Here is a 27,703-nt window from a genome sequence, read left to right as displayed (position 1 = left end):
CTAATCTGCTCATTTTTCAACAGATTTTTTACATAATTTCAGTACTTGTCAACATCTTAAGCGAACAACTATGTACGATTTATCCGCTGACAATTTTTTTCAGTGGCAGTCAGTAGTAAGATATATATGCAGGAGGATTGTGGGGGATCGGAGATCCTTCGATATCATTTTGGTAGAGAGAGATGTACGGGAGGTCTTTTATGTTAAGAAAGATACGAAAGTGGTAATTGCGCTACATGTATTTGTGTTGCGTGGTTATTGCTGGTATAAAAACTTCGCGCTATTTGAGAGCTAATCTACTTTGTGTGAGAGAGGAGTTCTTTCACCTTAAAAGAGTGGTTTTTTCGCTAAAAGTATTTTTGTGGCTTGCTTATTGTCGAAATATACTTGTGTTCAAACAAACTCAAGCGGGGAGGGGGAGGCTATCCTAGGAGGCAAGATTTTGATCAAAATGATTCGTTGAAAGGGACCAAAACAATAGCAACCATCGAAAGAGTATTCATGATATTTACCTGCAGATAAAGAACATTTATCCAGAGCATGGTGAATAATTTCTGTGCTTTCTAGCTGCTTGTCAACACATTGATACTGATACTTATATGAGGCAACATTGAAGCTCACACCGTATGGAGGTCTAAATGCAATTGATAAGTCGTCACTGGAAAATTAATATAAATCGTTCCAAATAGTTTGACTGTTCGCAATAGTCCAGGACGCATCGGTTTTTATAGCACAGTACAGCCAGAAAGGCCCTGGATACTATACTTTGTCAAGTTTCAAACAACTATTTAGTTCAGATCAATGGATTGAGATTTTGCTTCTTTGTGAAGAGGTCTGAAAATCAAGTTGTTCAATTTTTTTGAATGCTTAAACAATAAAAAGTGATTTTAGACTTGATGGTTTTCGTTACAAAAAACTGGTTTCGTAAAGAAAGTGTTATTGCTTTTCTATTTCAAACAATAATTCGTTAACAACTCTTTTCCCTGCAACAGTTTACTACAACTCACCTTCCGCTAGTGACAGAAGATCTCAAAGGTGGATAACCAAAAACGGCAACTATTCCGTACTGGTTCAAATACGTGTCCTAATTAAACTTTGGTTTCCAACTTTAGTTAGGAAATTTTTATGCCACGTTTTGAGAGAAAAGAGAATCACTTTAAAATCTTGCAGGCTTTTTGTTGATAGATAAGTTTTAGCGCTATTGGTGAGCTAATGTGCACTGTGAGAGAGGGAGTTCCTTCACATTCGAAGAGTTTTTATTCTAGCTGCAAATATTTTTGTGGCTTGCTTATTATCGGAATATACTTTTGTTGGCTCAAGCTCAAGTGGGAGGGGAAGGTTATTCTAGGAGTTATGATTTTTATTATGATGATTTTTTTAGTCAGAATATTAATTGGTGAAAGGGATGATCAAAAAGATAGCAACCGTTGACCGAAAAAATATTCTTGATATTTACCTGCAGATAAAGCGCAATTGTCCAAAGTATGGTGAAAATTGTCTGTAGTTTCTAGATTATTGTCAATACATTGACTTTGATACCAATTTGAGGCAACAATGGCGCTCCCACCGTATGGAGGTTTAATTGCAATTGATAAGTTGTCACTAGACAACTACATTAAATTGTTCAATTTTGTTCGACTGTTTGCAGTATTCCACAACGCGTCGGGTTTTATGGCATGGAACAGTCATAAAGGCCCTGGATAATATTATGTGGAACCTTGTCCAACTACAAACGAGTGTTTGTGTCATGTCATGGTATTGACCTTTTGTTTTTTTGTGAAGACGTTCAAAAACAAGTTGTTCAAGTTACTGAAATCCTGCAACAATAAATAGTAATTTTAGACTTGATGGTTTTCATTACAAAAACTGATTTCGTAATAAAAATGTTTTGGTTTTTCAATTAATTACTCAATTATTTTCCTTGCAACAGCTTTCTACAACTCACTTTCCGCTAGTGACAGGAGATCTCATAGCTGGGTGGCCAAATTTTTACACTGTTTGTTTTGGAATACTGGCACCTATCGGTTCTGGTTTCTATCGCCAATAATGCTCACAAATGAACTCTGGTTTTCGTTAGGATTTTTTTTGCCAAGGGACACACAGCAAATTCTCTTTCGGAAATAGGTAATAGATTTGGAAACTCTTTTATGTTGAGTTTATTATATCACCAATTGATAACAGTACCTGGGTTCTGTACACTTTCTACCTATCATAAAAGCAAGAGAGGAAAAATTGGGCTAAACAAATCCGGTGTTGTATTTTTATTAGATCTGCCTGCCATCTAAGGATTCGTCGAGTGGAGAAGGCAGCTCTTTAACTTCCTCAAGTGAAAATTTCCCCAATTTTGACAATATGTAATTACATAACCAATGACAATCAGTTGACATTGACTCTATTAAGAAAAAGAAAAAAGAATCACGGAGAAAAAAATTGCAAAAATGGCAGATACTCTGGAATACTAAAGAAATTGAGATGCTGCAGAAATAAATCTCATTAATTAGATATTTACAAAAATACAAGATAATCAAATTATAAAATGAAAACGAAATGAAAGCAACCGCTATTCCTATGCCCAAGTGGCCAGAAACAATTCATGTATCTGCGAACGACAACAATCTCAATGAGGAAACTGAACTGATAGGCAGTGAAAGCAAAGAAGACTCTCTTGTCTATTACTGAAGGGGTTATGGCTTGTAGACAAAATATAACGTTACTCACAAAAAAGTTGACAAAAACTTCAGATATACTAAATATGGATTCTTTTGGATGACCAGAGATGGTAGAGAATAACAAAAAACTAAGTAAATAATTAAAAAACTGTACTAATACCAAAAACATACTAAATATTTAAAAAACTAATACCAAAAACATAAGTGATGACTCTTTTCTGCAAATATTTTTCTTTCAAATGAGGAAAAGCAGATTCATTTTAATTTTGGACGAGCTGAAGACATTAATTTTTGATGAAAAAAAAATCAGGGCAAGTTTGTGGAAGTTTTGTAAGTCTCAACTTCCACGTACCGAAGTTTTCGATTTTACTCAAATTATAATTTTTTGAGTAAAATAGGTTTTTTAGAAATAGGTTTTTACAGCTGTTTCTGGTCCCTCGTGTTGTGGAAAAAACTTATATTTCAAAGTTAGTATCAATTATTTATGTCTGAAATTTAGTTCTATTTACTACGTCTATCAACATCAGCCAACAAAATTTAGCATTTTATAGCGTAAAATGAACATTTTTTCAAAAACTTTTCTGGTTTTGATTCCATTTCTGAGCTGGAAAACTGTGTGTTCGTGTTTGACGATTGTTCTGAAGAGACCTTCAATGACATAGAAATTTCAAAACATACAAACGCCATAAAAATATCGCCTTGATTTATGTTAAGAATACGTTTTTTCGATAGAAAAACTAGTCATGAAGTAATGATTTGAGAACCACCAATATCTTTTTGCTCGAATCACCTAGAGGCATACAACAGATCGCCTATGGCGGAAAACAGTTAATCGACACAAAATTTGATTATATAAAGCTGTGAGCTTGCAACAAAACAAGCCTTTGTACAATTACTTATTAATTTAGATCCAAAAACCTTAGACTCCTTGAGTTGTTATTAAATTATTGTACAACCAGATCCAAGCATTTTTAGTTACCTTCCAACAAAGCCAATACAACTAATTTGGCATATGAGTGAGAAGAAGCTATGTAATGAGCTAAAGCAAAAGCTCGAGCTGTGCAAGAGCATTTTTGGAAATTTCATCAATGAAATACCAAATAGTTTTTTAAACTTTCTTTGTAAATATTCGCTCAATGTGATCAAGGGAAACAGTAGAAGCAATAAATTTAAATATCTTAAGAAAAAATTGTGAAGCAGTAAACTTCCAATGAAGAAGCAATAACTTAAAAATCAAGAGATTTTATTTTCAACAATTGTTTATTACAGGAGAAAAGTCTGACAAAGAAGAAAAATGCTTTAGCCAAATTCGAGCTTTGAGATTCTCGTGTTATTTTTACTTAAAGGCGAAATAATAAAAGCAGAAGATTTTGAGTTCACCCCACGAAAAGTTCCTTTCTATAAACCCCACCAGGGAAGAAATTTTTGGTAATCCAATGTGTCAGCTGGAAGCAACTCATTTAGAACTTCTACAGAGAAAATTCAAATTTTGAACAAAAACATGAGAAAAAGGTACATCAAGCAGACAATAATACTGAATGATTGATCAAGGGATCAAGGGAACAAAGAATTGAGGCGATGCAACAAGTAATATAGATCATTTAAAGAACAGAACCGTTTTTACTGATGACTATGAAGCAGAGTCAATCGTGAATAAACGGAAGGATTCGGCAATTTACATAATAATAATAGAACCCAAGTTAGCTGACGAAAGCGAAACGAGAGGCAATTATTCTGAATAAATTTTTCAATCCAATAAAAGCTTCTGTTTGTGAAGAGGACAATCTTATCTATATTACGACGATGAGCCTAAAGGCGTACAAGTAACACGAATTTGTAAAAAATTACCACGACATACAAAAACTGACTTGCCAGTGTATTTCAAAATTGTGAGTGAAATCGATATATCAGCTGACCCGTTTAAAATACTCAAAAAATTTTGAATCACTTTTACAGAGAAAAGCAAAAAGCTCTATTAGAACAATCAACTCAAAAGCAAAAAAACATCAGCAACAGCAAGAGGGAGAAAATCTGAGTCAAAGCAAAATAACGAAAAGCAGAGAATTGATGAAAATAAAAAGAAGACAGATCAAGAGACGCGTGGAAAAGACTGGCGATACCATTGATAATGTGAAGAAACTCGACAAGTTCTATCTGATAGGACTACAGAAAAATTGTAAAAAACAATTGAGAAAGTTGTCAATGCAAAAAAACCAAACGTATCGGGAAACAAAACCATCTCATAACAAATACCGTTCACTTCGCCTCAGCTCTCCAATGCTCAATGTCGCTGTTAACAAAATAAATGATAGTTTGTTCATAGATCTAGTATATGTCGGCAAATCTGTAAAATGTAGCCGTGATTTGAAATACCTGCTTGTTGCAGATTCTTTATTGTGAATTGATCTATCTCCGAATCTATTGTAACATACAGGAATAACAGCACTTTATGTCGGAAGAACAGCAATTACATAATTACCGAGCTGCATGTGCAAAAATTAACAACACACTGCCCTCTGTTGATCATGATTTACAATATTGTATGAATTGCTTAGAAATCAACCAATGCAAACACAAAGAGCCATTTTGTGTGTTTTTTGTATTCTTATTGCCATTAAATTTATAATGAAGCAAATTGTAAAAAGGAGTGATGTTAGTTTGATTCAACGAGCTCTAACTCTACTAAAATTCTGCTAGTTTTAATATTTCTTTTGAAAATTTTGTTTTCTTTTGAACACTATGCGTACAAAACAAAAAATCAGAATCACCAAGCAAATTTTTATACTCAAACAAAACATGTCTGGCGTAAAATTATCCTGCAGAAAGCACCTGAGTCTGACCCAGACAAATTAATTTGACCTTTCTGTAAAAGTTCCCCCGCAAAGCTACCAGATAGTAACTGTTGGTTTTTGGTTTTTATAATAAATTTTTGCAATGACTTTTGAAGAAGTTGAAATTGAGAGCTGCTTCCTTGCTGTAGACTGTGTACAAACAACGTCATGTTGGTGTTTTTGTTTTTGTTGACCTTCTAATTAGCAGCAGTGTTAGAGTTATTTGGCAGTAATTCCCCAAATAAACGGGAGTCCATGCGCAGTTTTTTGTTGTATTCAACCGCCTGAACAAGATTTTTCAGAATTTCTTCATTCACTTCGAGTGTATATGTGTTGACAAGCGGATCCTGTAAAATCGTGTAGAGACAAGGCACTGTATAGCTTTTTTTAAATTTAGAATTCTCCGGAGATCCTGTTACGTCTGATGTATCCACCAAAACGTTATTTTTCAAACCATGTAACTCCGGTTTTTCGTCACACGCTAAACTTTCAAATGACTGAAATTTCTGAAGCAACCGGCGGTTGTTCACACGTTGCGTCAACAATTTTCAATAAACTGCGGAAACAGCTGAGTATGAGGACGCTGATTTTGACTCTGGCAACAAATTTAGTATACGGCCAATTTCTTTCGCAAGTTTGTCAATTTTGTCTGTTGTCAGGGATAACTGCTTTTCAAATTCATATTCATTTTCTAATTTTCTCAAAAGGTTTCAAAAAGACATTTGTCCCAACGATTTCTCAGGTTTTGAGCGTAGCTGTACTCAACATCTTTTCTGTTTAGGATACATCAGAATAGCAATCACAATACTCCATGTCATTACTTGCCAACCGAAACACATACACACACCTACACACTGGTAGTAGCCTATAACTGCAATTCTTTTCAGGAAATTGAATAATAGGAAGAAAACAAATATTTGCTGTGACTGTCTCGGTAATTGCGTCGTAAAAAGGAACCACCGCGTGTTTTCAATTACAAGCAACGAGAACCCAACATCGGGTGCGCGGCATGCTTCGGTTACACTTGTTTGGTCTAATTATCCGAATTGATTTTTTTGCAAAGTTAATTAACCACACCTGACGTTCGATTAATTTTATAATACATGTGCAGTTGCAAGGCATGTGGCAACATTTGTTACACACAAAGCACAACAGCACATATGTTTTCAATCAAAATTCCTGGTACAAAGTATTTTATTGTTTACTCATAATAACTACAAGTCTTAAAAATTTTTTTGCCACATTTTTCCTTTCAGTTCTGAAACAACAACTCTTAATCGTTGTTAAACTTTTACTGTCTGAGCAGATTTCAACATTTAATTGATCAGAATTATCATCTCGCTGGCAACTCTTCAAACTGAAATCCCAATAACATTCCAAAAATGCTTTGAAAACGGCTCGATTCAGGTCTCAAACCTCCTCAAACATGAGAGACAACGTTTTTCCATATCTTGAATGACAAAAACCATGTCTGGCACTAAACAAATGTCTATCAAACGCCATACATAAATTTTGCGGTGTTTTGTAGTTTTGTAATACAAAAACAAACAACTGAGAAGGAGGAGATTTGTACAACAATTGAAACTTGTGTGATACCTTTTTTTTTTATTTTCATTGCTAAGTTGCTGGACAGAAAGAAGATTGCGGTGGAACATTTATCATTTCAAACGGGTTCGTTTCACCTTTGTCGTTACCACACTTTTTTGTTCTCCAGTTTAGATATACGAAAATGCATTTCTGCCAAAAGAAGCTCAACCATACTTAACAATTAAGACTGTGACTGCGTGCCCTTTTTCAAAAATCAGTGGGGAGCAGCTCGGGGTCTAACACCAATCTAGCTGATTTATGGAGCTTTCCAAATTCATGCGACTCAACTCCACTGGCACCAGAATATTTTTTAACTTGAACTTCTGATCTTTGTGCCACTGTAACTCCTGAGTGTCACCGTTTCTCTTTTCCCCTGTTTTAGAAAAAATGCATGAAATTTTGGCTCACTATCAACAGCAAGTGAATTGATGCAGAATTTATCTGCGACTGACCTCAGAACACCCTCCGGCTCAGATTCAAAAACACCAACACTTTTTTGCATGAAACAACAGAAATTGAAGTCAGAAAAACAGAGTTATTGGCTTGTTCATGCTTAGCAACAACAGCAGACAACTCAAAGACGCCAAAAGTGAATTGGCGCCAAATAAAGGCAAATAGAGCAAGTGAGAAACTGTTTGATTAGAATTTCTGAAAGGATATTTAAACTCTCAATTCATCTTTCTGATGCTGGAACAAAAATGCTTATAATAATTAGCATAGACTGTATTCATAAATATCTAACTGTTGACTTGTCTTCATTGATTAACTTGTTTTGATTTTGTAAACGAGATTTGGTTTTTCTGCAAAAAAAAGTGATCAAGTTTTAAAATGTTTTAGATTTTGTAAACTGCAATGTTTATCACTTCTACGTTGTACTAGAGCAAATTTGAACAAATTTGAAATAAAGTTTTAAATTGGAAAACAGTAAAAAACGCTGCAGGGAATGCAAATGATGAAACTTGTAAGAACGTTGTATCATAACAAATACGTTCTACAAAAAGCACCGAACAAAATTTTTGAGGAGTGGAGACTTCTCCTACTTTCTAAACATTTTTTGAAAAAACAGTTAAAAAATAGGAATGAAGAAAACGAAAATATGGATAATTGTAAAAGAAGACTTTTTGTAGGCGCAAAGTGTCCTAGAAAACAGCCATCAATGAATATTTTGTAGGAACATAAGATCCAGGTGACAATTTTTGTTTAGTCGAAATTTTTCTTTTTAAAATAAGCGCCCTACAAAAAGAAGACTGATGAGATAACTGCTGATATTCATCTAATATTCAGTAATACACGACGCTGCATTTTTTTGTTACCAATTTAGTTTATCAGATATGTAATAGAAAAAGAGATGTTTTTAAAAAAGTAAAAAGTTCGTGGGAACAGTAAATTTAAAAAAATATTCTGCTAGATAATTGGAAAACATGTAGTATTTTACGTTGTAAGATTATTCTTATACATTTAACTGCATGCTGAGCGAGTTAATTTAGAGGAACCTCAGATAAAATTTTTGAGAAAACCCATTTTGTTTTGATAAAAGTGTCAATTTTGTCAGAAAAATGAGGTGGTTGTTTCTCTGAAAAAAAAAACAGTGAGTTTTTCAACAACACGCCCAGAAGCTCCGCAAGCTCAGTTTTTGTGGACACCTGTTTCCAGTTGCAAGCATTTGGCTGCTGGGTGTATTGAAGAAGCGTGATCTAGAGGAAAATCCGATAGGAACAAAACCAGTTTTGTTTTAAATTTATTTTTTATAAAAAATTTTTTTTTCCTGCCTTCAAAAAAGTTTTCGGCCCTCAATTGTTAGGACTACAACCTCCAGAAATCATTAATAAGATTTGTTATATAAATCTTTAAGAACATTGTCAGAAATTTTTTTCTTGTTTTTTCGATGTTTTTAGTTAAAAACGCTATTATCAATTATTATGTTCCGGATGCAGGGATACTTCATTGCACCGAGGTAACACCTAAATTTATCTGGCTGTGGCAAAAGGTTGATATTCGCATCTAAACTAAGCTTTGCATGAAACATGATTGTAGCCTTCTTTGGCCAGAATAACAATCTTGCATGCAAACCAATTTGCATACCACATTATCTATGGCCTCAGCGGTGAATGATTGAATATGCACAAACTGTGGAAGTAATTTTTGATGTCATGCCAAGCGCCCTCACGTGGTTAATAAATTCATCACTCTTCTAAATTATTTGATTTGGTTGCAATAGTTGCAGAATAAATATGTTCGTACTTGTGAAGTGCTTAAGCTTACTAAATGGAAAGCATTTTTGTCCGAGAAAATTAGTCTTTCTCATGTTTGCAAATTGAACCGATCAGGACGTTTTATTAGACTATTTGGTTTTTCTTCGAATTGATTCAGCTATGAGTATCTGAGTATCTCATGCAATTGTTTTAACGCCAAACCAACCGCATTATTCACCAAAAAGCTTGCATCGTGATGAAGCCGGAACGTCAATGTACCGCTGTGAACAATGCGATTTCAATTAAAGAGATCTATGAACCTTCGAAAGACAATTGGAAATCGACATATCCCTTAAGTACAATGTTAACTCTGATTCTACATTGGTTTTGATTCTGCTGATCGCTTTGCCACACACTTAAGACATCAACATGACCTGCCCTCTAGAACTTGTTCAACAAGCAGAGGACCAACAGAATTCGCTTTTGATGGAACTCTTCCAGATTTCACTATTGATGGAACGGAATACCACAAAAATCTAATGGAGTTGATCCTGAATAACACAGACATCATATATGACGTTATAAGTAGCAAAGTTCCAAATGCAGACGAAAAAATTCAGGTTGTTGCATCTCTCAATCTCTACAATGAGAAGAACGAAAACGACAATGAAGAACAAGCTTTGGAAATGTTTAGTAGCTCAAAAATGACCTTATGAATTTTGCGAAATCTCAAACAAAGAGTAAAAGGTTGAATATACTCTTCATGTTTTCAAGACAATTCAAAATCAAAGTAGGGACAAAAAACTATAACTTCAATGTTTCTCTGATTTTTCCTTTATTAATTACAAATTTTAAGTGTGTTTGAAACTGCTTGAAGTTTTTTGGAGAACTCTCAAGCATTGCTTCAGCATCTTTGCGGAAACGTTACTGTGGGAGCATGGGTTTCTTAGGTTGTGGTAGCTTTCTTGAGACGTCTTTTATTAACTTTTCCGAGTCTACATGACAAATATTTTGTCTGCTTAATTTACTAAGCTCCCAAATGTGTTGAAAAATTGAGAACTTTTGTTCAAACTGGTATTCTGCCTTTTTTGGAATATTTTCATGAAAATTTGTTTTCCGTTTATTCGTATATTTTCAGGGTTGCCCTCATCAAACGATTATGAGTTTTGGAACTCATAAAAAACTAAAAGCCATATGCTGCATATTCTGTATCTTTAGTAGACGTGGAAGGCATCGCTTGCAGCAACTTGAATTTATCGCCTTCGAGTCTTTTAATGTTCGTGTTCTTTAATTCTCAAATTCAATGGCTGGCAAGTTGTGATTGAAACGTACATTAGCAAGCGGATTTTGACATTTCAAGATCTCTTTTTACTTTATGGTTATTCAATCAAAAGCCTTTCCTAACTAACTTCCAAGTGTTCTTTTTGTGATCCGGATTAAATCCTTCAAAAATAAAATACTATTATCTGTTAAAAGCTTTTCACTATATGGTTATCAAAAGAAATGTTTCAAATTAATTTTGAACTGTGGGTTTGGTGATTCCAATTGAATCCTACATAAAAAATTTAAATTTTGCAATTTAAAAATCTTTTTCAAAAATGTATGATTGCCAAAACAAAAGCTTTTCCTAAATATTTGCAAAAAATAATTTAAACAATTCTGAATAACTCCTACTTATGAAAATTGACTTTTAAAGATTTTAAGGCTTTTTGACAAATGATTACAAAAATAAAATCTTTTCCGAACTATTCGAGCCCCGTATTCGTAAACAAACTCGAATAAAACAAAACGGAAGGCAGCAAATCATTATTGAACGTTTAAATCATTAAATTTGAAGAAATGAACTTTCTTCAATTTAAAGCATGTCTAAATAAGGTACAGGCCAAAACATGTTCAAATTTCAACGTTAACATGGACCAATTAGAGCGACACCGGCGACAAAAACTCGAGAGGCAACATGTCAGCCTTTTGCCGGCCAAAATTGGTCAATTCAGAGCAAGTTTTACGTATTCTGGCCTTGCCTTTGCCTTCATTTAAAACCATTAAACACGTTTCCTTGTTTTAGTAAAACTTTATGGAGATGATATTTGTTTAAAGGGTAAGAATTTGGCTTAATTACGCCCTCATATTAATTGATGCTCCAGCCACATGTGTTAGAATACGTATTTTGCTTCTAAGAAGGTTTCGTATCCGGTGCTCGAACAAGTGACTATGTTTTCAAGAGTGCAATCCGTTATCTAACGCGCTGTCGGGGCTTGTTCACTTGCTAGTCAATTCCAGTACATTTTACACGCTTACTAGTATACGCTGCAAAATCATTACCTGCATACATTACGTTCGCAACAAGCTCAGGCCCCGGAAGTGCAGTTTCTAAATCTGAAATTAACTTTACTACTGGTCAAAACAAGGTACCATTTAGTGGTCTTTTGTCAGCTCAACACGCAAGGCCATCACTGCCATAACGGAAGCTTTCGATGCAACCTATAGGGAAGCATCCACGGGGAGGCAAGTCGTCAGCTATCAATACAAGTTCCCCAAACTAAAGCAGGGTCTTTGAGAGGTTTGACTTTTTAGTGCGATGATTCAATTTTTCTTCTCTGAATCGAGTCTGCGTAACACTGGGTACGCACATTTCTCTTGCAGTGAATGAAATCTTTACCTGTTTCCGGGATGGAAGTGATTAGAGGTTATAGCCTCAAGTTCCGTAGGAGCAGAGCCTTCAGGAGTAAGTGGAATTTTTGTTTTAAATTCGATTCAACAGGGCTAAATGTTAATTGTAGGGCTACGCCTGTTAGATGTCGGCCGCCAGGAAAAACATAGAAGTTTTGTTTAACACTCTCCACCATTCGCTCCCACTAGGCACCATGTTGAGGCGCGGATGATGGATTGAAATGCCACAAAGTTCACATTTCAGACATTTGGATGGATATTGAAATTTGATTTCAAATCCGGATACAAAAAAAAGAGTTACTGCTCAGTAGAATTGAAGATCGTGCCATAGCCTGAACATTGGAAACGGGACTTTCTTTTTCGCACAGTAATGAATTCAATTCACCTAACGCTTTAATTAATGTCCATAGATGAGAAAACCTCATGGTCTAACACCAGTGTAGTAAAGCAGGATAAAAAGAAACCCTAGCGCTCTTTACTTGAGCGTCTGACTGACACAGAAAATGGACCGAAGTAGTCCGTTGTTGAAATTTAGAAGGGAAGAGAACCACGAGAGATTCGTTCGAATGGTTAATCGGCTGGATTATCATTGGTTGGATAGCATATTTGCTATGCTTACGGGATTGTACGAACTTGAAGTTAATAGATCTTAACGCAGAACAAAGTTTCGGGACTATGTAGCGTCGATATATGCAAGCTTGCAAGAACTCAATGATATCGTGGTGATTAAGCCAATTCGCTTTTATTAGGAACATTTTGACAGCAGGTTGGCGGCTATCAGGTATAATAGGATAATTTGATAACGTAATTTGCCTCTACTAAGCGTTTAGTGGGACCACTGGATTTCGGCAAACCATTGGGACCAATAAATGAAGTAAACACTCAAAAAGGACTTTTCCTGGTAATGTTTTTTTGTTCATAAGTTGTCTTTTATCAAACGGAAATTAACTCAGACTTAGTTTGGCTCTCAGAAAGGCTCTCAGGAAGGCAACAGAGCTGAAGACTTCTTGGGAACTGTCACCAAAAAACATTAAACTGGGTTGAGTCAAACTGTCCAGGGAAAAATCATCTATCAACTGTAAGCTTTTTTATTATGGGTAAATCTGAACCCATCAATTGAGCCTCTAAATATCGTCAATAGTTTATATCTCATCCCAGTTTTGGCTACTCAAATTTATATATATCTTTTAGCATCAGTCGGGCAGTAACTATGAAGGGCGCTACTAAGATAATTGGGTCTTTTGAAACTAAAACCTTTTGAAAATAAACTGAGCAACAAATAATGAGTGAGGCCTTTTTTGTACGCATACAATGCTCCACGGATGAAAACAAGTCTGTTTTTCTTGTTGTCACATTTGAGATCCGAACCAAGTGAGGAAGTATCATCCCAGTAATCCACGATTTTTTGTTTACTCTAGATCATTGACATTGAAGCTGATGTCGAGTTCGTCAAGCAGCTGTTTTAAATTGCTGACAAAATTTGCTTGGTTTGTCGATTAAAACTTGTCTTAAATAGCCTACGATGCTTCTGCGTTCTGTCGGTTTTTGTCCTTAGCCGTTCTTTGAAGGTTGTAATTTGCGCAGTGGGCAAATCTTTTGCCCAGAAAAAAAATCTGGTGTGCTGATTTACCATCACATCAGTAGATGCGTTTTCCCGCCATAAAAGCCTGAATAAGAGTTGATCCTCAGAAAGCACTCTAAACCTAAGCAGCCTGCCTTCTATATAAGCAGAGGTGGCGTAGTGGTGCAGGCGAAGGTGAACAAGAACATGAATGAGACCCTTAGGTAGACCGGAACCAGTCAAGAGTAGTTTGTTCAATGATGGTCAAAGCAGTTTTATCGCACAAACCAAAATTCTTCTCAACTTTTTCGGTTTGTTGGGATATTCGACTGATTGATGAAGCAATAACACTCGCGTTTAACCAGTTCACTGGGCTCTTTATAGTTCAGCAGTTGAATCTTGTGGCTTTTGCAAACGTCGTCCATTCTGCTCTTTTGGAATTTAAGTCGGGGCTATTCGTCTTTCAAAACCTATTTTTTTCCAGAGACTTCAGTTGAATGAGTGCTTCGTTGTAGTTTTATGGTACGTGATGGTCGTCTTTTGACCATAGCATACCAACTTGATAAAGAGCACCGTTTTGGAACGTTTCAATGACAATTTTACAACACGCTGACGTCAATTTGAAATTGGTTCAGTTTAGGAACCATTCAATTGGAAGACGGACGGCAACAGGCATTTTTTTAATCACTTCCAAAGTACTCTTTTGGACGGCCCACATTATGGACGTTTTGGCCTCATATCATTGCTAGATTTGAGTCACTTTACTAATCGGGACGTAGCACACTTATCACCGAATAAGTTTCTTGTAGTTGTGTTACGTTGATAACACCAGACCCAACGCTTAATGTTACCCTCATGTATGGACTTAAGTCGAAACTCTTACAGCTATTATTGCCTACCTGGTTTCTACATGAGTGTGACCTCCTTAACCTGTAGAAGACCTTTAACGTAGGTCACAGCAGGGAAGGATTATGAGTTTCCATAATGGATGGGTGCACAGATGTTTTGCAAACTGAGCGTAACCAGAGATGTTGACTGTGGTGGAATTGTGACGCTGTTTGTTTGACTTGGTTTCTTAGTATTGCTCTTAAAGAAGAGGCACCCGGATTTGCGATCAGATTTTTATTTGTACTGGTGCAACTAACCTGTTTTAATTCAGGGAGTTGGGAAAAGTCCTAAACTGATGCGATTGAAGCAGGAGAAAACAATGACATTGAATTGAATGGTTATCTTGCTGGATTCTTATTATTGAACAAAGCTTGAGGCGAAAACTTAGGGCGTGAAAATTGTCGAATGGATCTCAATAAAAAGGGTTTCTGCAGAATTTCAACTGTCGAAACCTCAAAAAGCGGACACTTATGAATACTAGCAAATTTTACTGATTAACGGTTTAATTGGCTAACCGTTTAACTGCATTTAACGCAAATTCACTCATTATCCCATTTCCTAATGACTGATTGTCAAAAAAGCGTACTGGAATTTGGCGAATAGATTGTTAACCGTATTTTCAGTTTTCGGTCTTCAGAAAGTTGCTGGATTTTAGAGAAAATTTGTCGTTTGATCATTATTTAATCATCCTGTAGATACTTCAAATGTCCGGATGACTTCATAAAAAATTTATATGATTCATAGAAATTTCCTGAACAAAGGTTCAGCAAAACATTAATGGATTTTTGAGGAAGAATGTGATCTAGAAGATGAAACAGAGCACAATTGATCTAAACCGGCGTCACTTTACTGGTCAATTGTATATATGTAAGTCGTAGGTAGTTGTACTCGTATGTATGTGATAGAACCAAGTTTTAGAAACAACCCTGGCAAACCTTGGAAACTGGCGTAACACTCTCGAAGGTGGCGCAGTTATAACTAATCAAACAGAATTGGAACATGAATGAAAAGAGTGTGGGAGAATTTACATTGCTGCACATTTCAGCACTATCACGATGGATATCTTAAACTGGGCTGAGCATTGTTAGCATGCGTGGGCAAGTTTCATCGTGAGTTAAGTTGGATTTTATGCTCTTTGTTCCTAGAAAAATGTCTGAGGAGGCATCACTGCAGATCTTTATAGCTGAAATTGAGCTTTGAAAACACAATGAGTATCGGGATATCACATAGCCAGCTGTTGGAAGAGGAGTAAAGTTGACGGAGAACAACTAGACAGGTTACCAATTGCGGTCTGTTGTTTGAGGTCAGAAGATTGTTTTGAGCGAATTTTTGAAAACGCCCAATGTTGCTGAAGTGGACTACTCGAAGGATGAATATCGTGATTTTTTTAGCTCCTCAATTATTACCTGGAGAAAGCGTGGTTGTGTTACTAACAACTCGAGTTTAAAGAAAAACATAATTTACCTCTAAGGTGAAGTAGTTAGTCCAGGAAACCAGGGTTCATTTGACAAAGAGAAATTTGCTTTGACGCTCACAATCCTTTGACGCTCTATGTGGATGTTGGCCTGATAGTGAAAGAAACGTTTAAAGTGCTACAATTCAGACAACAACGGTGTCTTATTCCCTACATTGAATCAAATGTTCATAAACGTCGACTTGTATAGAATAAATTTAGGACAAAATTTTGTGAAAGGTTAAAAAAAACGGTGCGTGGAATAAAACTTTGTGTCAAAATGCCGTCGACACAAATTGGTGGTCAGATGCGATGCCGGGTTTACATTTTCAGCTTTATCAAATTTCGAATTTGAGTGCCCTTTTGAATTTGGAAAAAATTAGCTGCACTACTGATCCATCGTAAAAATCTACTGGAATACACCAACAATAGTGGACGCGTCGATTTTGGACTTGGCAAGTTATCATATCAGACCTACTACTTTCTTTTCATGTGATTCGACCTAACTTTGATTGCCGTCTGCTATTCAGCGACACTGACATCTCACTTTTTTAACTTTTCATAATTTTACTATGAACTATTCAAAAAGTTTCAGGAAGTTCTCGATTGTTTTGAGTTTTTGATCTATCTAACGTGCCACTTCATGTTAATCTATCAGACAAAACGAAAAAAATGTTAGAGAATAAAGTTGAGTTCACCGGTAACAACGTCACAGCTTTGTTTGCCTTTGTCGGCCTTTGACAACAAGCGTTTCGTAAAAACGCACACCATTTAAACTCTCGCATTTGGAAATTATGAAATTGTAGACTGTGAAATTAATAATATTAACTTGGTTAGCGCTGTGGTCCAATGGAATCAGCAGTTTCAATTAAGACCTCTGTTTGAGATTCCTTCTAGATTAGCATTTTGGTTTTGTTGTCTCATTAACTTCCTCAACTGCTGCACAGAGATCTGCATCCAGTTCTTTGCATCCACAAGATCCAGGATTTGCTGCAGCCCAGGAAGTAAATGAATCAGATAGCGAAATTGACGATTTGGTTGATGCCTGTTCTGACAGGATTTTCAGTGCCATTAACCCATTCAAAAACTTTGCGGCCGAAGAGGCCAGTAGTAGTGATTCTGAGGAGCCACCACGAAAACTACCAATGATCATATTTATTTCAATTAACTGAGTGCTGTTTCCACTTTATGTTTTGTTCAACAAAATAAATTTTACAATTATGTTTGAAAGTTTTTTTCAAAAAAGTGGTTTTAAAGTTGGCTGTGCACTTCTCAATTAACCAATTTACCATTTTCCGGACCCGAACTTTTCTGTAGCGATAATGTCAAACCGAAAGAAAAAGAATTTTTAAAAGTATGTAGAGCAAACAATTTTTCACGCCTTTTTCCTACTTTTTTCGCAAAAACATCTAATTAAGCTTTTTTTGTAGTGATCTTAAAAAATGCCGTTGTAAAGTTTTATGTCGACATTTATACTTTAATTTTTTTTCAGTTTCGCTGTTTGAATTTAACCAGCTTCTTTCCTTGGTTTTGCGCGGCTTTTCTATACATTTTTCTCCGTGTTGAAATGAATTGTGTTTCATAGATCCAGTTTTGTGGCTAAGCCGGGAAGATGTTTGGGTTTAACACGTAAAGAAAGCAGAATAAACTCTTACCCCCTCCCCGTCTGCGATCACCCCCTACCCTCACATGTCTAAGTATCGAATGGTAACCCTTCTCTCTGCCCCCTTTCTTACTGCTCATCTCAGCATTTAATAAAAAGACTTTATTTTTTTGATCTGTTTCTTAAATTTTTTGAGACTGCAGATCTACGAAGCTATTGCGGCTATTTGCTGGCAATCTGCCAGCTATGTTACGATTTAGAAAAGCTCCTCTAGGTTTACAAGATTGTGTTCAGATGAGTGAAGTTGCAAATATGGCAAACATTTCTCACGCAATGGAAGCCGTTTTTTTCAGTTGATCTTCGCTAAAAAAAACCTGATCTGGTTTTATGATGAATATGTTTAGGAAATAACGAACTGGACAACTCGGGATTACCTTGTGTGTTGGGGTCCGGAGATGACGAGGCTAGAGTTATCATATTAGATGACGATCACAGAGGCATTTTTGCATTTGAGTTTGACCAAGAGGAAGTGGCGGAAAATGAACATGCAGTTATGCTGAAGGTTCAGAGGTACAAGGGTTAGTCCAAATTATTGAAACAAGGTGATAATAATTATCCAAGTCGCATTAAATTAAATTCGATGACAACCAAGGTACACTAGAGGATACTTAATAACTTAATAATAGTTATAGCCGTAGTAAATAACTCGACAAAACAAGTAGCTTTTTTCGATCACATACGCGGTGCCGCAATACGGCCTTACAAGTCTAGTCAACTTGGGAGCCCCCGAGCTGAGGCTTTTTGTTCAATTCATGTATGGAAGGCGTTCGTTCTTTTTGTTATAATATAAATCTTTTGGCAAGTACGCAGACTTTAATATGGTCCCCCTACACTCATTTTGTTTTCACGAACGGAAAGGGGTCTAGTTGAAGGAAGCAAAAATAAAGTACGAAGAAAAACGCAAGCGATGAAACCCTGCAGGAATACGAGATGCATGACTCGAATTATGTGGATTTATGATTCGAAGTACGGGACGCTTGAATCGAATTACGGTGATTTAAGATTCGAAACGGTAGGATTATGATTCGACAGACACGGTCATTGTTCCGAAATACCAGATTTATGAATAGAAAAACCGGGTCATTGTTCCGAAATACCAGATTTATGAATAGAAAGACCGGGTCATTGTTCCGAAATACCAGATTTATGATTCGACTTACCGGGTCATTAACTTCTTCCGGGACCGTGTATTTAACGACCCTGAATGACACCTCCCCCAGACGACGTTTTGTCAAGTCATATTTCTACCACCTCGCCCCGGGTGTTATTGCGTATTTAGTGTCGACTAAAAAAGACTGAAAAAAAAGAGAAGGTTAATAAAACTTCTAATCGAGTTCAGTGTTAAGTTAATTAACCGCTGAACTAATTGGGATTGAACTCTCTTCAGGAGCGAGGGGAGTAGTTGAGGTGCCATACACGACAGACGAGTTCACAGCCATTGCGGGTAAAGACTTCAAAGCTACTAATGGTGTGTTGAGATTTGAGGATAACGAAGTAGTCCATGAGATCATTATCCCAGTCATGTCTAACAGAGGCACATCTGCTTCTGGCGATAGGTACGCTATCATTATCAATAACCGCCCCTTTTCAAGGGCGCTAGGAAAATTGGTCGACAGGGCGCTTAGCCGACAAGGAGAAAATGAGAAATTTAGCCGACAGTTTTATCATAATTGGTCATTAAAGTCTCATTGGTCCATAAATCAGTAGTTAGGTTGTGATAGATTCATATCAAGTCCCACGGGCCTTACACTAGTTGATGAAAAAAACTGCGTTTGTCGGCTTACGAAAGTGTTTTAAATTGGCCAATCACAGCTTCAGAATAAGTTTTAGTGCGCATTTTACTTAAAATTGTCGGTTAAATTTCTCGTTTTTTGGTTGTCGGCTAAATGCCCTGTCGGCCAATACAGCGGCCACCCCTTTTCAAATTTCGCAATATAAATCAAAGTTTTCAGCGACCTAGTCATCAAGTTTTCTTATAACCGTTGTTTTCAAAAGAAATTCGAGATGCGATTTTCAATATGAAGCGCTTACTCAATGGCGTTTGATATGAAGGGCTAATGCAACTATTTGCCATAACTTAGCTGCATCGGTTTCGATAGCTAACTATGCACCACACAAAAATCCATGTCAGTTTCGAAGAGAAGTGAAAAACTTTTTGGAAGGTGAAGCAGTGAAAAGATTCAAATATAAAAGTTATACTCTTCAGGATGGAAAGTTTTCGAGAAATTTTAATTATTGAAACTTGATTTTCCCCTAATCTGGGGACTAACAAGCTGGTTGTAACAATGTTTGGTTCAATTTTTTATTAATTTTTTATTATTATTACGTGATATGATACAAAGAGGTAAAAGTGGTGGTTTTGCTTAAGGTTATTTCACGTACGACTCTCAGACCCCGTGACAATCACGACTGATGAGGAGAGATATAAAGACAAAGAGCTGAGTAAGAAGGAGCGAGCAGTAGATATGAAAGGTAGAGATCTTTAACTGCATAAAATGGATCATGCACATAGAGATCTATACCACATAGGAATGTAACTTATTAAATATTTGATTAATCAACATGTTGCTTAAGTTGGTTCATACCACATATACAAAATTGGTACCAAATTTACACCAATAGTTCGATAATAAATATGTTAGTGTTGCTAATAAAAGAAAACCTTGACTTTAATAATCTTGATTACCAGTGTTTACGTAAGTGGCGCTTGCCAATCCAGGATGTCAACCCACCTTTGACTAATTTTAAATCGAATGCCTGGTGATTTAGTTGGTATTTGTTTCAATCGTGACGGCCCGCTCAAATTCAAAAAATAAAACTGTATATAGTGAGAGCATGGAATGCAATATACAGGAATTGACGTGGGGTAGGTTTTTTTGTTTCAGGGGAAGCGAGACTTGGGGTGAAAGTATCGTGCTTAGTGTCAATGGTAGAAGTTAGGAGATTGGGAAGGAATATACAACAGGACATCAACACCGAACAAGACAATGATGACAACACTCTCAACAAAATCACTTACAAAGACCAATTCAGGTCAATTAAATCAAAACTATCCTTATCAGTCAATCTGGCAACTTTCCTCAATTTGATGGAATGGGAAAGAGAATGCAATTAATGTTCTCAGAACCAAGGCGACCCGCAAATCTTGATAAAATAAAGATAAATTGAATATAAAGTGGGAGAATGCAAGTAAATTGTTCCTCAACTTAATTCACCTAATCTTCCTGCAAGCGCTTTAAATTACTTGCCATTCTCTTCATTTCCAATCCAATCACTCTTGCCCGATTTTTGGTCTGACCCATTTGACTTTTCGTCCTCAAAAACGGGATAAACAGGCAGCGCCCAGCGGGCATTAAGTGCTCTTAGAGCGTTTCAGCTCTGCTTGAGCTCAAACTGTTTTGGAGACTTATGCTTATGGTTTGAAGGGCGGTTCTTAGAGGTTGAAGACACCCCCACTATTGACCCCCCCACCCCATTAATTTTTGTCATTTTTTGAGTTTTATCAGCCGTAGGTGTCAAGGAAACTCCTCTAATGCTTGATAATAGTACTGCCTGGTTTCTAGTGGTAATGAAACGATTTTCACCATTTAACATCAGCAATTTTAGCATTTTTTTTTACAGAACGTGCAATGTTTTTCAATTTTTTTTAATATTTATTTTTCATTAATCACGTCTTTCCAGACGCAGGGGCCAGATTATTTTAGTCCTGTTTTATGCAAGTTTTATGCAAGTTTTATGAATTATATTTTATGCAAGTTTTCACTTGACCGATTTTTTGTCTGACCCATTTGACTTTTCGTCCTGAAAACGGGATGACAGGTAACGCTCAGAGGGCATTAAGTTCTCTGAGAGACCTACGCCTAACCATCCCTGAGAATGCAATTCGCCAAATTGTTTTGATGCGACAGACAATTACATGTTGTGAAGGGTGGCTTTTAATCTTGAAAGTTTTACCCCCCCCCTCCCCTCCAGTCACTCTCACCCCACACCCCTTACTCAATCACCTCAACCCCCCTTCCCCCTCCCAACACCCCCCGCCGATACTCCTCCACCTGGTTGTTTGAACCATTCTCTCGTCCAGCGCTCTCAAACCCCCCAGACCCCTCAACCCCCCGCTCGACCCCCTGCTCCCCCAACCCTAGAATCTCTGACCCCCCTACTGGGTACTACCAAAGCCAACAGCTTGTCGATTATTTGCGAGCAAATAAACTTTTGCAAATAAAGTGCCAATCTGATGCTCTAATAGTTGTCACCAGATGTCTAAAGGATCGTTTCAAATGAAACAATTTGTTTGAAATTGAAATTTATTACTAAAACGGACATGTAGTCATGTGAAGGGCACGACTAAATTTCGACTGAATAATGCTGGTGGAATCAATCCACTCATTCTTTTGAATTCATCGCTTGATTAATTTGCCGCAAATTTGTAGTATCGGAATTTATTTTTTCATATAGTATGTTTTAATAACAGCCCTCATTTTCTCAGTAGACTATTATTGCGCTCCTATTTTTACAAGCCGAAGAAATTTGGTCTTCTCTTTTGGGGATTACTTCACACCTTTTTCCATGACTTTGATCTTTTGAAACTTTACCATGACTTTTGTACTTTTCGGTGTGGATTCAGTTGCAAAAGAGGACCTTGATATGCTGAAACTGTAGTAAGGCCTGATGTAAAGGTAAAAAAGTCAGTTTTCGCTGTTTATGAGACCTGAATGCGGCAACTTTCCTTTTCTGCCAATCTTCTTTGTTTTTTTTTTCGTGTTAATGGCGGTGTTAATTCAGTGGTTAACCTGAAACTTCATCATGTTCTAAGTTTATCGATTTGAATGGGTCAGTATAATCTTTTTAGGCCTTGCCGAAATGTTACTGGATTGATTTAAGAGAAAAAAGTGGTTTTGAACATGTTAATAATGCGAAGTTTAGAAAATTCACTAATTTTTGCAATTATTATTTTTTTTCAGAACTATTAATCATACTTTGGAGTTTTTCTATCATCAGTGGCCGATAAACGCCTTCATGGTTTGTGCGTGGGTTAACGGCTATATTTGAATAGTCAAATTTGGCCTTCAGATAATGAGTTTCAAGATTTTTAGCGATGATTATAGTTTTGTTTAGTTTGGTTTTTTAGCTTCTCAAATTTTGAGATGATTTTGTTTGTCTTTTGGCTGGCATTGTTTGTTCAATTGATCTGCTGGTCCTGTAGAGTACTTCTAAGTGTTTCATCTAATTCTTTGGATTGTATTTCAGTACTTGTCTTGCTTGCTAATTTTACAATTCAAAGAATTTGAATTGTATCGGTGAACTGTCTTTTTTATAATGTATTTATACTATTTCTTCGGCGTTTTCACGTCAATGAGAAGTCAAAATAGAGTCACACTGAAATAGTAAAGGGAACGAAAAATTGATTACGTTTGTGGCTTGACTTTTTTCAAAATATCTTTCAAGCGGAGTGAGAATTTGGTGTTTGATCAATTGGGCGGTTTTTGAGATGGATTTTTTCAGATGCGTCAATTTGACTTCGGTTTTTAGAGATTCCTCTCCTTCAGTGCTTTTGAGACGGTACCTGTGTTTTCTATTTTGGCCTATTTCCCTTTGCTGGAATTCATTGAGGGGCAGCTAAAACTTATTATGACTTTGCCAGTTTTTGTCGTCATAAAATATTAATGAATATTAGGTTTTTGCCCCCTTTTCTAAAATTATCTGTTGTCTTATCACTTAGTACCATCAATGACAAGTCTGATTGATTGAAAATGAGGCATAAAAGAACCTAAATTATGGCGCGAGTTAGAAGCTAGTGGTTTTTTTTGACTTTGACACTACTTTTTCGTAAAAATTTTGAGTGACTTTTTCAGTTCCCCAAGTATTTATTGTACTTTTTGATTTCTTATCATTTAATCTCATTGAGGACAGGTATCTGATGCTGCTAATAGTGGTTAGGTTTATTGATTTAACCGTTTGTGTTCAGAGCTAGTGCTTTTTATAGCTTTGACACTTATTATTTTCGCTAATAGTTATCGAGTTTTTTGAGTTTTGCGTGTTTCTTTCTACTTTATCGTCCTACTTTAGTCAGCCTCATTATCGACAGGTCTCATTGGTTGCGGAAAAGGCTTCAATTAAAGCAAGTCATTTTAGTTCATAACTACTGCCTTTTCTGAATATATGTTTGTTAATAGCCGTGTCAGCAATTCCAGGCGGCTATTATTGCGCTCCTAAAATTTTTTACTTCGTCTAAATCATCGTTTTTGTTTCGTCTTACCCTGACTTTTTCAATGACTTCAGTGACTTCTACTGCCTTGCAGTTAAAATTTGTCTGCATTACGTCATTTCTGCTTTTAGGTCGATTGCGTGACTTGCCTCAGTCAAAAAATGACTTCTGAACTCACTTATGGAACTCTAAATTTTATCAAAAGATGTGGCGTAATAGCCGAGAGGTAAGGTGTGTGGTTCACACGCCAATGATTGAGTGCTTAGTCCCCTACCTCCGTGAAATTGTTTGTGTGAGGATGAGCCCATAGCTTCAGCTTGACCATAGCCTGACCAATGCCGGCTGCAATGATGGTACCACGTGAAAGTTTCAGACGCAAATAAATTGTGGCTATAGTTGCCAAAAAAGAGCAATGCTGCTCATAAGAAGATCAGTCTGATATGTGGGGAATACTAAAAAAATGGCAGCTGAGAACAGGCTAATGTAGCCTAATTCTGTTCCGCTACGATTGCGCAGAAACAACAATTATTATTAAAGATCAATAGTGTGCATCTAAGTAGTGCCAAACTTAAAACGGTACATATGTGTTCTAATTTGGCCTATTTGCCTTTGCTTGAATTCATTAAGGGGCAGCTAAAACTCATAATGACATTGCCACTATTTGTTTTCATAAAATATTAGGGAATTTTAGAATTTTGGCCGCTTTTTAAAAATTATCTGTTGTCTTATCACTTAGTTTCTTACGCAGAAACAATAATTATTATTAAAGATCCATAGTGTGCATCTACGGTACATATGTGTTCTAATTTGGCCTATTTGCTTTTGCTTGAATTCATTAAGGGGCAGCTAAAACTTATTATGACAATGCCACTATATGTTTTCATAAAATAATAGTGAATTTTAGAATTTTGGCCCCTTTTTAAAAATGATCTGTTGTCTTATCACTTAGTTTCTTACGCAGAAACAACAATTATTATTAAAGTTCCATAGTGTGCATCTAAGTAGTGACAAACTTATAAGCCCTAATTCTTGATTAATAGTCTTGAGTTTTAGATTTCATATCTCAGTTTTTGAAAAAAACTCTTTCAGGTCTTTTTCCATAGAGACCATACGTGTCATAAAATTGACAGTCTGAATCTAACCCAAAAGTGTGGTGGTCAATTAAAGGTCTGGTGGTCGATCTGTTTATCTTATTTCCTTAGTTTTTTCAATTGATGTAAGGCCACAAGCGTCTATCGCGGCTATTTTCCGGCACTCAACTGGCTCTTTTAACAATCTTCCACTCTTTTTCTCATAATTACACTCATGAATTCCGCTTTTTCCACCCTTATTAAGGTTAGCACTAACGGTGTAAAAAGGTTTTTTACATTCTTTCCACTCTTTTCCCGTTGCTTTTGGTAAATCCCTCAAGCCGGAAACCGTCTCGAATGCACACGGTAGTCTCAGCAGTTGCATTATATGAATTTATGGTTTTTAGTGTTAATGAAATTGTTTTCTACCAGTCAACATTTCGATTTTTGGAAATCCTTGACAAAATTTGCAATTTTTATGTTTTTTGAAATTATTTGTTTTTTATTCAGTTTTTTGTGCTTTAGTAGCCTGATAACCTACTCCAGTGTTTGATACTATGTTGTTACATAGTTGCTAGTGGAAAACAGAATGATTTTCAATATTTCAAAAGGACGAATTTCTTTTTTTTTGAAATATGAAATTTTTTTCTAAAATTTATTGCCTATTTTTTTGAGCCAAGAAATTTTTTGAAGATTGGAATTGGGTTAGTGGATAGCCTCTAGAGACACAAAAATGATCCTGTAGATATTAAAATCAGGATTTTCAGCAACATTTTTATTAAAATTCCTTTTTTAAAAATTATTTGTCATTTTTGAGTTAATCGATCTTCAAGGGCTTAACATTTCTAAGGCTTATTGGTATTGACTAACTGATGCACGTTTCCCCTCGTTGTGTAACAAGAGTACGTCTAACAACAAAGTTATATCAAAATAAATTGCAGTTTAAAAAATTTCGGACATCAATCATTTTCTTATACCACCATCAGCCAATGGCTATTTTTTAGTCGCTCTCCGTTTTTTAATGTAAATTTGAATTGTATTGCGGCGTTGTCGCTTTTAAAAGATCTGTTCGCACATTTTCGTTACCTTTTCACTCGATTTTTAAAGTAGACTGAGGAAGTGATGTAAGACGTGTTGTGAGCTTACCTTTTTATAGGCTACTTCTGGAACTGTCTTATGGTTGTCTCCAGAATATAGGATACTCTTAGGGCTTACCTGACTAACTAAAGTTCTAGATCTCTAGTCTGTTACTCTTCTATCTGAGCTTCAGTAGACAGTGCATGGGCCCCAATGCTAAAGTCTAACGTATATCTCAATACTAAACAAGAGCGGAGTAGAGAGAGAGAGAGAAATATACTTTATTATTATATCAGGTCTGTGACTAGTACCGACTAACGGGGTTAGGGAAAAGGGATAAAGGGAAAACAGATAAACATTGAAGGAAAGGTGTTTTCCCTTTTTCAACCAATCAACGTTGAGTATTTCAGTCTTTATTTTATTTAAATAAATAAAGTCTTCAAGTCTTTTGTTGGAAGTCAACATTGACTCCATCTTTCCGGGGTTTTGAGTTTTTTGAAAGTCTTCTGATTAATACGATAAGTCATTTTCTCATTATTCTCTCTGAAAGATTTTCTTTTCTTTTTGAATATGTTGCTTTGTAGTTCGTTCGTCAGTAGGTCGGTTCCCAGACACAGGTTGCCCAAAGAGCAAGGCGAGAACATCAACAACCACAAAAGTATCTATTCCAGTACCACATCCAGTGGATGAAGATCCTTTCGGGTAGGCCCAGTGTTGATGTTGGAGGCGCTCCTGATGTCTGGCGACTTACCTGACTTACCTGATTTGTTTATGTTAGCTGTTCAATGTTTAAATTTTTTTCTCTATATTAGTTTATCATGTTAGGTAGTGTAATTTTTCTGTTATACGTAGTAACCCTTCCGGTTAGAAAGGAAAAATAAAATCTCTTGTTCGAAATGTTATATGAAATTTGGTGGAAAAATCGAGAGTAGTTAGGTAGTTTGTCAACGAAAGTACTTTGATGTATCCCAAAATCAGGAGTTATCCTGATGCAATTAATTCTTACGAATTGTTTTGTCATACTTCTACAGGTTGTGGATTTGTTAGTTGTTACGATTATTGTTCACTGTTATTGTTCGCGTTTTTCGTGTCTGTAAATTTAGTAAAGGTTACAGATCTCGCTTATAGTTTGTAATGGGTATGTGCGAAAATGTCCAATTGCCTTATTCCCGATAACGAGTATTTCATCATTTGATAAATTTTGTTAGTTTTCTGTCTGCGCGCTTATTTTTTAAATGTTCGCCTGATACGACACATTGATATTCGACATTCTAAATAATTCCCCTGGGAATCATACCATATTAGTTCTTATTAGATGTACAGTTGTTAGTTGTTACTATATAAGTATACATGTAAATCTGACTACCAGTTTATGCATGCGATAGTTTCATGTTATTATTTACATGTATAATAATGATGTTCTGATTGTTATTGTCATGTTTTATAATAATCAGTCTATGAAGTAATAAGCTGATTTATGGATTTGAAAATTTTGAATTTGGAATATACTTATATTTGGGTTGTTATAAATTGTCAACATTTTGTTATCTAGTTTTATCTGATTAGATCATAAAAAAGATTTCATACATGTTGTTATTTTGAATATTAAGTATTGAGCTAGTGTGATATAGTAATGTTACTGTTGAAGATGGTATAATTGTCATGTCATGACTCAATCTGTTGGAGAACTATGTACACGTTATGTGTTGAATCTATTTTGCATGTCTGTTACACAATACATATAACCTATAGTGTGTTATTATACACTGTGTTGCGTATATTTCGCTTGTTACGCTTTGTTATATCCATTCCTATTGTTCATACAACAAATTATAAG

At 36.0% G+C, this 27,703-nt stretch overlaps 1 protein-coding gene across 1 annotated transcript in view; it reads left to right on the top strand.

Moving 5' to 3' along the window:
* Window positions 1-27,703, top strand: part of LOC142347966 (sodium/calcium exchanger Calx-like) — a 205,994-nt gene that overhangs the window by 803 nt on the left and 177,488 nt on the right. Inside the window, exons 3-6 of the mRNA XM_075399132.1 lie at window positions 17,859-18,032; window positions 18,902-19,070; window positions 19,883-19,986; window positions 20,400-20,547. Of these exons, the coding sequence (XP_075255247.1) occupies window positions 17,859-18,032; window positions 18,902-19,070; window positions 19,883-19,986; window positions 20,400-20,547 (595 nt within the window). The remainder of the gene's footprint in view (window positions 1-17,858; window positions 18,033-18,901; window positions 19,071-19,882; window positions 19,987-20,399; window positions 20,548-27,703) is intronic.

This window comes from Convolutriloba macropyga, chromosome 10, assembly GCF_964194025.1.
Source record: "Convolutriloba macropyga chromosome 10, txConMacr16.3, whole genome shotgun sequence".
Lineage (NCBI taxonomy): Eukaryota > Metazoa > Xenacoelomorpha > Acoela > Convolutidae > Convolutriloba > Convolutriloba macropyga.
This window is presented reverse-complemented; position numbering and strand designations above follow the sequence as displayed.